Here is a 12501-nt window from a genome sequence, read left to right as displayed (position 1 = left end):
ACGTAGAAATATCCTACTTACTGAGATTTGTAGCTAATACTTCGAAGCTCATCCCTGCATTTGCCAGTTGCTATGCATAGCACATGCAGACGTTCTTCAGGATTTAGGCAGGACTGCCACAGTTTGCCCAAAGTAGAGTATGGGTGGGCAGCCTCTTGAAGAAGAAAGAATACTTACATATCTTAGAGCCTTAGAGGTGGAGTTTTTTCTTTTTCTGTAAGGTGCGTTGTCCATCCACATTCCAAAATGAGCTCTCTAGCCCTCTCACGGTTTACAGTCCCAACACAGTTTATTTTTCACCAAAGAGTGAAGAAGCAGCTGAAGCTACCTTCCTTGTCATTTGCGGTAGTTGCAAGGACTCTTCAGTAGACATCACTCTGTAAAGATCAGCCCAGTTATACTTAGGCACAGGTGCATCATGACGGAAATGTGAACAGGCGGTGCGTCTCAAAGAGAAGACTGCCCCTGTAAATTGAGTAAGTCATTTCTTTTTATTGTTCAGTGATGCCAATGTGCCAATGAAAAAAGAAAACCTTATGCTTACCCTGCTATTTTGTATAATCGTGAGATGATTTTTAAATACACACTTTCTAGCTAAAATTCTGATTTGGAGCTGTCAGCCAGGACTGTCACGTTCAAGCTTGTGACCCATTACTTATCTTGTTAAAAGGGACGACAGCTCAGATTATCCTTTTGGAAACAGACAGTGCCACCAGTTTGTGACGGTAAGCTCGGGTAAGATCAGTTCCACTGTTCTACATGAGGAGCTGACTAAAGAGGAACAAGTCCTTCTCTTTCAGAAATTGCATCTACATCTGTAGTGGTGGCAGATGTTGCAATCTTTTTACAACATAATTTATTAGAATCAAGTTTACAATTTATTTATTTTTCTCTAATGTTTTTAGTGCTTTTTGTTTTTAACCTAAAACAAAAGTAAAAAGTAGTACTTATTGTTTGAAGTTAGAATGCAATTCTCACCAGCAAACGAGCAGAGTGTTTTCTTATTTGGGACTTTTTGTTGGGTTTGGGGTTTTTTTTAAGAATTTTATTCTCTGGCGAGATACTTGGGTTTTTTAATATATATTTACAGTACAAGGACAGAGAAGAAATGTACCCATGTACACAGTTTTAACTTTAACCACAATGATTTTTGCATTCAGCTTTGTGCATCATTTTACCATCTGCGTCTTGTTAAGACTGTTCTTTATGAAACCTCTAGAAATAACTAAAATCCTTTAGCACAAACATACCTACTGTAATATTCAATAGCATCCATACCAGGCAATAGCCAGCTTCCGCTGCATTCAAGGGCACTTGAATGAAGGGCATTCATTGACTCCGAAAGAATGAATCAGGCCCATACTGATTTTGTGATTTTTAGAGATGTGAGTGTATAAACATGTGTGTGCTAATTATGGATTTGTATATGTGTTCATACACTCTGTGGAAATACGCATAGACATATGCATGAAAGTGAATTAAATTTTACCATATAGTTCTGGTTTGCATTGCTTAAAAAAACGAAGCAAACAAAAAACCCATCCCAAGAATTGTTGGAAAGACAAAAGATGACTTTTCCTTCTCTAACCTTTAAATCAAATAACCCATTATCTCCATGTTAATGTTCTGAGGTAATGCTGTGCTATAAAACAGGAATAGAAGAGTCTGGTCTGTGTCATGAATAGGTATATTGCTGTCTTTTAGATGAGATTTTTAGTGTTAAATGTTTTTATATATTTAATGTAAATTAAGTTAAATATTCTAATACTATATCTCAACTGTTTAAACCATATTTTAAAATGTTTCTTGAATAATGTTATTTGAGGTGTTTTAGGCATCTTGTTTTCTGTGGGAGAGTTCTGGAGTATAAGTCAACTCTTCATCAAAAATCATTTTATATGATGACTTTTTTTTCTGCCTTTAAAGATCAGGAGGGTACCCAAGAATGATTTCTAAGTGTTTCGCTCATTATAGAAGTTCAACTTCCTTCTACAAGATGTTGGTTTTATGACACAAAAGTGTGTCGTAAAAAATTAACATTTAGTTATAACAAGGAGATGTTTTTATTTCACTTAACATCTGTAGCAGATGTGAAATATGTAATTATTTTTGTAAAAGACTTCGTAACTTTCACGATTCTTTCATTTGGCACATCTTTCTTCTATTGGGCATTTTAGACAATTGATAAGCATTATTCAGTGGCATATGGTCTGAGTCTGACGTGCTTTGAAAAGAGTAGGGAGTACTAATAATGAGGATTCTGTGAAAATGGGAAAACCAGCACAACAGATACGCTTTGAGAAAGTATGGGTTTTTAGCATCTTGAAACAATATATCACACTCAAAGGGACAGAATTGGGCTGCACAATCTGTTAGCTCATCCTTGTCCAATCTGGTCTCCTCCTTTGTTTTGGAGCCAGCATTGTCATCAACTTGCTGAATTATACTCTGACTGGAATGTATTTCAGGCACAGGGTAATGTATCTACTTAAATGGAATCCTATCTTTCTACAAAAGCTTTTTAAGTATAATAAATTTAAAATATAAAAAAAGTTCTATTAGCTTAAAGTAAATGGTTCAACCGTTTACATATGTGCAGGAACAAAGAAAATGACTACTTACTAGTTTGAGAAAAATCTGGCTTGGTCAGAGATTAGACTATAGAAGGTAGAAATGAACTTAACTTTTTATAATAAATATTTTGCAATGCTACTAGGGTCCAAAATTGGTTTTCGAAGGTTTTTTATTAAAGGGTGGATTCCTAATCAACCTAATATTAGGAAAGCAGGGGAGATATTTTTGTTCATTCGTCAAAAAATCTGCGAAGGATAGCAAAACCTTTTCTGCATGGGCCCAATCCTGCCTGTCTTGGAGTTCAGGGAAAAATCCCTCCTTGCATTAAGTTCCCTGCGTTGGTGTTGTATGGGGTTTTTTATGTCAGTACCTTGTATATTTCCATATTTTATTTTTAATATGCTTTTTCTGCTCTTAAGATAAAATGTTCTTTCTTTACCCTTTTATGAGTTAACATTGCAGTTGTTTTCAGAAAGATAAATAGTAATGAAGTTATAAGAATGCAGAAACGTTAGATGTGTTTCATACTCACGATGCTGTGTCTGTTTTGGTTAATGAACCTACTAATTGTGCCATTATTTCTTAATAGAAAGTGATAATATTCTTACACTACACTGACATAAGAGAGTTATATTTTTAAATAAATTGTCCTGAGAATTTTAAGCCTTGGATTGTGCCTATGGGTAAAATAGTTATGTTTGTTACATTGATTTATGTGAAAGTAAGGGGTCAGCTAAAAATGACTAGGATTCCCTGCTGCTAAAATGACAGGATAGTAGTACATGCGCCAGCTCTCCTGCTAAGGGTTCTTTAGTTTTCCTGCGGTAAATTACACTGCTTTGCAGGTATGACTAACGGCACCACAGGCCACCGCTGTAATACAAGTCAGAGGGGGAAAAAAAAAGTAACCACCACGGATTGTAAAAGCAAGAAGAACATCTTTGTATAAATTCCCAGCAGTGTGAATTTAGGATGTTTTATGCTGACGACTACATGGCAAAAAGGTTTAGCTCGGGTTCTGTACTGAAAATAGCTAACACTGGAAAACTACGTCTGCTGAAGGAGCAGTCTAATCGCTATAGACTAATCCAAATCAGCTAATTTGATCCCTCTACTCTTCTAGATGAAAAGGGAGTTTAGACTCATTATTTTCCCAATGCCATATTCTGCTCCTGTGAATAATGAAATAAGTGTCATTGGAACTGACTTGTTCCCTTACATTAAAGACATAACTATCATAAGGTGATGATTCTTGGTGGGGAGGAGAAAAATTAATTCAGTAGTATAATATCTTTTGTAATTTTTTGAATGAGAAAATGTGTAAAATGTAAATGCGTTAATTCTTTCGTTTGTTTCTCTGATATTTACCAGTGCTGTTTTCTACTTTTTCATCTTAATTCCCTGTCAAATGTATATGTATAACTATTGTTTCTCAAAGTGTCTGTCTAAGCATAAGGAGCCCGTGCAGTGCTAGTACCACTTCATAAATCCATAGTATAAAAAACATTAATAGGTTCAAAAATATATTTAATAATGGTTGTTGATGGTCATAATTATAGAGAAAATGGTATACAGGTTCTCATTCTATCGAGCTTTTTTTTTCTTAGAAGAAAAAAAATCTTTAAGTTGGGTCGTAATTCATGTTGTCTACACTGCAGTCACATGTCTACATGTCAACTAGAGAAATCAAAGGTTTGCTGATTGCATCTAGATAGCTAAACTTTATCCTTTAACATATCCTCCTTTCATTCAGTTCTTTAGTTTCTTCTACTTCTCTACCCTTCTTCTTGTTTCCCTTTCCTAAATAGACTTATCCCCTCCTCACTTCTCAATTCATTGCTTTTTTCTTTCTGCTTCCTTTCCTTTCAGTGTTTTATAGTCCCTTTCACTCTTTTCTTCTGTAAGCATCCTTTTCTTTGATACATGCCAGCTCAGTTTATACAACAAACCTTCCATGTCTTATAACATGGGAAACTCTCAGGAACATCCAGGCAACTGTGTTGTGAGGGAAAATAAAGTTTAGGAGCTTCCATTGACAGATGAAATGGATTGGACCAAGCCAAAACTTGAACAAATTTTTTTTTTAATTAGGTTCTCTGTTACTTCCATCAGTTCTGGTTCTGTTAGTCAATACTACTTCAACAAATAGACTTTTTTAAATGCATTGCAATTTGCTCTTCCTGACAAAATTGATTGATTTACAAAATCTATACTGTTTGGGTTTTCTTTTAGATCCTGAATATGGACTATTATGTTCTCTGGCTTTTTTGTACCTTTTAAGGATTTTTTTTTTTTTTTTTGTGATAGTAGTGACATATGTTACTTGGGTTTAGATATGTGAATAATTTTATTAACATTAATGTCTGAGAATTATAAAACCCAGGAAATATTTGGAGAAGGTTACAATTTTGAACATCAGAAGTCTAACACCTGAGAGTCCTAAGTGGAAATGAAGATATCACTGCACTCATGCAGGTGTCATATCTCAGTACTTTGAGATACTCAGTCCAAGATGAGACTGAATACTTGGCCCGAATTCTTCAGTTACTACACTACAGTTTTTTCTCTAACCTTGGCTATACCTCCTAGGTTAACCGTGAGTGATGCTGCCTGTAAGTATGCAATATCATCATGCCACTGCTGGTGGCACCAGGAAACCACTAAAAAGAGATGAGGTTTGAAAGTTCCTGGCTATAATTATATTAAAATCACATAAAATAATCAATGACCCTAGAAATAAAACAACAGAAGGAATATTGAGGGGGTAATATCATTAAACAAGACAGAAGTTATAAAGCTCTTGTTTGTTACTAGTGAGGGGCTTTTCACAGAGGTTGTCTACAGAAATAAATGAGTTTAATATGGAATTTGTTACTTGAAAACATAAGCAAGAAATATAGTTAGAATGATAGTGGTCAAAATGATTCCAAGTAGTCATTCACATGAGATTTGGAAAAAATAGTAATAGTAATAAAAAATAGCTTTTTGTCTGGACTGCTAAAAGTTTTAAATGAAGACACTTCTTGTATGTTGGGTTTTGCTATAGGGTTTGAGTCTATAAATTACAAACTCACACTCAAAAATTTCAAATTAATTTGCGTTTCAGCATGTGAATAGGAAATTTTTTGATGAATAATTGCAGAATTATCAAACGGAAGAACTGTGTCTGTCTTTTCATAGGCATTAGAGAGCACCAAATTTATTTTTCATGACTGTTACTATGTTACTGGTTGGAGGGATTTGCTATGTTTTTGTACTGATTCTAACCCCTTTGATGCTAGGGATTGCATTAAACGAACACAGAGCAGAATGCACAGCATTTGCCAGACCTGTCAAGCTATTTTCAGCATTTTCATTTCCTTATCTGTCCTACTTAGTGTGTCAATAAAGTCATGTGCATTTTGTATTCCTCCCATCATTAATATAGTATGTGATTTATTTTTTTCAAGTAAAACCAGACTGTTTAGAGACTGAAGACTGTTTTCCTCTTTGTATAAACAGCATTGAGCAAATTATCCTTGGTATAACAAAAAAAATAACACAACCTTAAAAGTTTAAAACTTCTGAGTAATCTGTTTTAAAACATGCAACTATTTTTTCTGTTACAGATGAATGACATTATAGTCACTGTCAGAGATTCAAATCTGAAGCTGACACTTGCTTTTGGAATAGGCATGCACCATGCGGGTCTGCATGAGAGAGACAGGAAAACTGTGGAAGAATTGTTTGTGAACTGCAAAATCCAGGTACATTTGTCCTTTGAATCCTGCCGTAATGAGTTTTACATGGAATTTTAAAAGTTGGCTTTTTGTTACATATACCTCATTAATCTTTCTTTCTGTTTTAGGTTCTCATTGCCACAAGCACATTAGCTTGGGGTGTAAATTTTCCAGCTCATTTAGTAATTGTTAAAGGAACAGAATACTATGATGGAAAAACAAGGCGTTACGTGGATTATCCCATTACAGGTACTCCTATAAATTATGGAAATGCTCTTATGCTGAAATGTATTTCAAGCATATGCAAAATATCTGAATTATTTAGTAACTGATCACTGAAAATACTTAATTTGGGTAGAGAGTAGAAGTGCTGAGGAAAAGGATTCTTTGTTTAATGCAAGTTATAAGAGAACTCTTTAAGATTTTATGTAATAATGAAAACATTTCTGTTTTGCAAATCTTTTTTCATGCTAAATTCCTTTAATGTGCATCATCCAAAGTAGACATTAAACAAGTAAAGGGGCAATATAAAGTCATATTTGGCTACCTAGTTAATTTTATAAAAGGAGGTTTTATGCAAATCATTCTTTTCATTTTTGAAACCTTTTTTAAATAGAAACAGATTTTTAACAGTAAACTTAGCCATGGTTTGAAATCCAACAGTTGAATCACTCCTGTATGAGAACATAAAATTTATACGTAGTCACTTGACAGTAAATGAAAAACCTTAACTAGTCTAGTATCTTCAGCGATGTAAGTGATACTTCAGAAATAAACAGCTAAATTAAATATTTGAATTTCTGGTTTGATAAAGACTTTCATTACTTTCTGGCTCTGGTAAACTGCGCTTTTCATAAACTGTTCTGCAATGTTTTAAACAAGCTTAAGAAAGTGAGCCATGGAAGAACTTCTTTCAGAGTTCAAGCAGGCAGAATATTTGTCTGGATGGTACTAAGCTTGAAGAATGAGGACAAGCTAAATTTATTCCAGGTTTCCTGTTCTGTTTTCCCTTCCCCTCTTCACAAGAGAAAGTTTATTATTAAATAATCCTATACTATGCGAGAGATGTGTACACCTAAGGACAATCTAAATGTTACTTGTAATGTAAATAGAAAGCTTGCATCTTTTTAATCACGCACTCTTTTCAGCAAGAGAAGCTTACTAATGAAAAAAAGCTCAAACTGAAAATACTACAGGGGTTACTTCTCCAAGTAACCCATCATAGAGCTTAATTTAGTGGTTTGTGCTCTGCAGGAAACTTGGGATCAATTTCCAGACCAACTCTCTTGTTCAAAGATTCTGGTATGACCTGGGAGCTTAGCCATGCACACTTGCGTTTTGTGACAGACTTTGGCTGACGTAAACCTAGTACAAACGGTCTCTGCAGAGTAGTAGTATCTCGCTCGGCCCGACTGGAAGAATAGTGACAACTGACTTTATTACTGAATGGGGAAAAGTGGTGAGGAAATAAATCAAATGAAGTTTTAAATATTATGTTGAATCTGTGGGGCTGTCAGAGATCAGTAATAGAGAAAATAATATATTCAAAAGAAATGAGAAACTCCATAAGCGTTGAAGACTCACTGTGCTGTTGTAGAAATCTGTTGTACAAGTACTCACAAAGGCTTTAGGGAATGCTTATACATTGTCTCTTTATTGCCTTTTTGAATTCAGGTGACTTGGACATTTTGGGAGTTGTTCAAGTCTTGAATTTTCAGTAAGACTTTGGGGACGAGGGGGTGGATGGAATACTACCAGCTGTGATGGAAGCATTTAGATTTTGTTGTCTGCACTGCAGCAGAAAATGCAGATTCCTTACTTTATGAAGAAACATGTGGTGTGGTTTGCTTAGAGCATTTTTATTTTTAACTTTCTAGAGAATATTTATGCATCTGGAAGTTCTGTGGATAGGTAGTCAGTTTTGCAGCAGCAATAAAATGAAAAAGTAATGAATTTCTTTCTGAAATACTTCCAAAAATTTCGCAATACTGTCTTTAATGCTGCCCTCAAGTTATGCCTTCACTGTTCCGTCATGGTATAACTTGGTTTCTTCCTGCTTAAGTTACCTTTCTGTATCAGGGATGCATTTGGCTCCAAGGAAGCAGCTGAGAGCAGAATGAGTCATTCTGGAGTGTTCAGTAATTTCAAAATAAGTAAAAATACTCCTCTGAGTGAAGTCAGAGGTTTAGGGGAGAGCCTTTTCTCAGTTACCAGACATTTAGTCAGCCAGCCAGTTGGATCATATTTAACATTTCAGGAGTTTAGTCCAGTGATTAAAAGCAGCCAAGCAACATATAGTCAGTAAAGAAAATATTGGGTTTGAGTAATTACATAGTGGGTATTGGCAAAAATAATTTCCTGACACTTTTTAATAAAGCCATTTCCTATATGGTATTATGCACAATTTAATTCACCACATTAGAACAGCAAGAAGTTTCATCACCCTCCTGTGTCCATACCTATTCAGAAACATCATTTTGAAACAAGTTTCATTTTAGATTTTCTTGTCACTCTTAAAAGGAATAAACTGATAAAAAACATTGCTGTCTATATAGCTCGTGGGTACGCAAGTGATAATGTGTTACCGTAAACTGTTTATCATCATCGGGCTGTTTCTGCTATCGTGCTCCGTTGCTGTATCCCATTCTACACCTTCTGGCTTTTCCTTCCCCAACTGACCATTAGGCCAAAAGCTTACGGATTCTGAAGCCAAAAAAATCACTTTGCAAAATGCCAGGTGCTGCAAGCCACATGTTGTGCAGGTAGAGAATATGCAAAACATAAGTTTTAAAATAAAGATGTAAGACTTACTTATGAATTGCTTTCCATTGTTTCTTCAAAGTTAAATAGCAGTTGGAGACACCAAAAAGGAATTGGAGTTCTGTTGAATAAGGCACAGAACACCCTATGCAGATGCACTTCTCAGACTATGAAAAGACACAAACAAATAGATGATAAGCATACTTATCTTGGTAGCTGGCTGGCAAGTTGAGCCTGTTTTGTATAAACTAGTATTTTCAGTGTTTATAGAAATCATTAACTAGTATTTGCAAGTAATGATGTGTAGGCGGAGTAGTAGAGGTAAGCTTTAGCTGTACCTGCTTTTAAATTTGTACATCGTGATCTGATATAGGGACAACATATGATATGAAACCATCTCTACTCCAGTGCTAATAACTAATATAACTCATCCTGAAGTTTAAGTGGTAAAGATCGTAGCTGTCGTTCATTAGAATTTGCCTTTCTCATTTTATCTCTAGAATGTTTAAAAGCTACGAAATCATATATAGCAGAAAAGCTTATACAAGGAACTTTTATTATTGTGAAGTCAAATACTTGAAAATTAAGAAATAATAGACAGTTGCCATTGTAGGCTTCATAAGTTCTCTTACTCATCATCTTTAATTGCATGTGATCAAACAAGGGAAGGGTGTGAAATGGAAGGAGAGTAGAGGCAATTTATATTAGATGTTAGCTTGGATTCTGTTGCAGTGGGTGGTCTTCAAGTATGCAGGAAGATAGTCTCAGCCAGAAAGAAGTTCATCGTAAATTTGTCTGAGATGGAAAAAAAGTAACGTATCAAAACCAATAGGGCATACAAGGCCAAAGAAATCCACAAATCCTGTATTGTATTTACATCTGTATAATGTGCGTTTATTTATTCATTCAAATAAATACATTTGGTTTATACATTATTGTTTCTTTGGCAGATGTACTTCAGATGATGGGGCGTGCTGGCAGACCGCAGTTTGATGACCAAGGAAAAGCTGTAATTCTAGTTCATGATATTAAGAAAGACTTCTACAAAAAATTCCTTTATGAACCTTTCCCAGTGGAATCAAGGTAAAGATAAAGCAATCAGAAAAGCTGATCAAACTATAAACAATACTGCAAATGAGGGATAGAGAAAAGTGAAACAAAATTCCTGTGCCAAATATCTCCTAAATATTGGGGTCCTAGAGGAAAATTATTTTCAAAAAAATATTCTCCATCTTTATGCAGAAAAATCCTTTCTTCCATGAGTTTTGAAGCACTGTTGAGGTCTTTAGTTCATTCCCAGATGATACTACAAATGCTTCTCTGGTTCTGAGTGTTGGCTCAGATATTTGAATCAGACCACAAACTATTCTTCAAGGCCAGTGTGTAGGACAACTATATATGATCCTCAGAACCCTCTCGGAAGTTCTGTGACAAATTCTTAATAGGAAAAAGAACAGGTGAGTTTCTAGCACTTTTTACCTAGAATGCTTGTACCTTTATAGATATCACATCTTCAGAATCCCACAAGTTCAAAAAGAAATCTGCATGGTGTAAACTAATATACTTTCAACACATCTTTCACTTCAAAATTGCAATATTTTTCTCAGAAATGTAGAAACATTTCTGAAGAAACCACCTGTTTTGCAGCCTCTCTAAACTTAGTTGATACAAAGTTTGCTGTCCAGCATAGTGTAACTCGTGCCTTGGTTTTGATATTTATAATATACTTATTTGTTCAATGAGAAGCAGAACTAGTTACATCAGTTTCCTATAGATGCATATTTCATGGAGGAATTCTCAGACTTCAAATAAAGCATCTTTTACTATAAACAATATTTGATAAATGTTCAGATGAAGATTCACATATTAATAGCAATCTTGTTAAGTTCTGTGTAGGTTGTGAACTGATGAACTTCAAGTTGTCTTGGTCTCTTTTATGATCAAGTATTTGAAGTAACAGACTTCATAGCTTCAAAGAGAAACTGTTTGGGGGTTTTTGGAGGGTTTTTAGTTTTAGAACGCTTTCCCATCTGTTCTATCAAAGAGCAGATTTATCAGCTTTGTGTAGCATTTCCAATTTGTAAAATTAAAATTCATATTTTTTTAATTAAAGTTTTTTCTAAAACCCATTGTCTATGTATTAGTTGTAAGACTTGAGTACAGAACTGGTATGACAGGCCTTGTGCTCTCACTGATCATGGCTCTGAAATATAGCACGTTAGGAGCAAAAGAGGGAACATTCTTTATTGTGGAATAGCTATTGAGTCATCCGTCCAGTTTCTGTTGGACAATTTGGGTAGAACATCTGCAGTTCTTATCTTCAGATGCGTGTGATCAGTGGTATAGAGCAGTAAAACAGCTACTCACACCAAATTATTCTTTACCTTTAGTTAAAGAACAGGAGAAAAAAGAAATATAATACAACAAAAATTAGGTTGATCCTTAAGGATATTTGCCATTCCCTGATTGAACTCTAGCCAGGCATGATCTCATTAGATACCCTAATGGAGGTCTTTGTTCCATTTAAAGACACTAAACAGTGTTTTACTTCGTAAGAATCATTTTAAACTGCTTTTGTTCTTCTGTGTTTCTGAGTTTAGATCTTTCTGGGTAAAAGTAGCTGCTCTTTTTTTTTTTTCTCTCTCTGTCTTTTTTTTTTTCACATTGGACGAAGATGAGGCAAAATCTGGGGAAAGCAGTTTTGATGTAATTTTAATAGCCCTCAAGTATTTGTCAAGTATTAGCTAAGCTATTGCCACTGTTTCATTTCCTGTTTGTCTTTCCATATGATTCTCTATTGGATTAAACCAGCACGATCATATGGTCAACATACAGTATTCAGAAGTTACCAGTTTGTAGCTCCAACTGAATACATTCCATGAGTGACTTAAACTTGTGCATTCTTGGTCCAATCAAAAAATAATTTGAGCTTCATTCCACTATCATGTAAAGAAGATGACTGACCTTGCAATTACATTCCCCCTTCTTCCCCTCTTCTCTTTTACCGGAAGATAAATATATAATATTTTCAGATTAAAAGTAATAAACCTTTTAATGCACAACTCTACAAAATATATTACCTGTCTTTGTGATTGTAAAGTCAGCTAAGTCCTCCTGTTCCCTGTTCTTCAGCTTGTTAGAAGTGCTGGCTGACCACTTGAATGCTGAAATAGCTGCTGGAACTATTACTTCTAAGCAGGATGCAATGGATTATATCACCTGGACTTATTTCTTCCGTCGACTTATAATGAACCCAACGTGAGTATAAAATACAAATGCAATTTAATCTAAAGGTAACTTGAGGGTAGAGTTGATCCAAAGGTGATACCGCTGCTGATGGAGCTTAGAATACTTAGGAAGCTCCATGTAGGAGCATTACTGGCCCACACATGGAATAAACTTGTGTGCGTATTTTTTTAATATTTTTTTTCTCTAAATATAAATGCAT

The 12501-nt window shown here is 34.9% G+C and overlaps 1 protein-coding gene across 1 annotated transcript in view; it reads left to right on the top strand.

Annotated features, from left to right (window-relative positions):
* Positions 1–12501, top strand: part of ASCC3 (activating signal cointegrator 1 complex subunit 3) — a 103707-nt gene that overhangs the window by 41248 nt on the left and 49958 nt on the right. Inside the window, exons 18-21 of the mRNA XM_009707542.1 lie at positions 6183–6320; positions 6422–6542; positions 10004–10136; positions 12186–12311. Coding sequence (XP_009705844.1) covers positions 6183–6320; positions 6422–6542; positions 10004–10136; positions 12186–12311 — 518 coding nt within the window. The remainder of the gene's footprint in view (positions 1–6182; positions 6321–6421; positions 6543–10003; positions 10137–12185; positions 12312–12501) is intronic.

Source organism: Cariama cristata, unplaced genomic scaffold (assembly GCF_000690535.1).
Source record: "Cariama cristata isolate BGI_N322 unplaced genomic scaffold, ASM69053v1 scaffold15579, whole genome shotgun sequence".
Lineage (NCBI taxonomy): Eukaryota > Metazoa > Chordata > Aves > Cariamiformes > Cariamidae > Cariama > Cariama cristata.
Note: the sequence above shows the minus strand (reverse complement) of the source record. Positions and strands in the feature narration are given on the sequence as shown.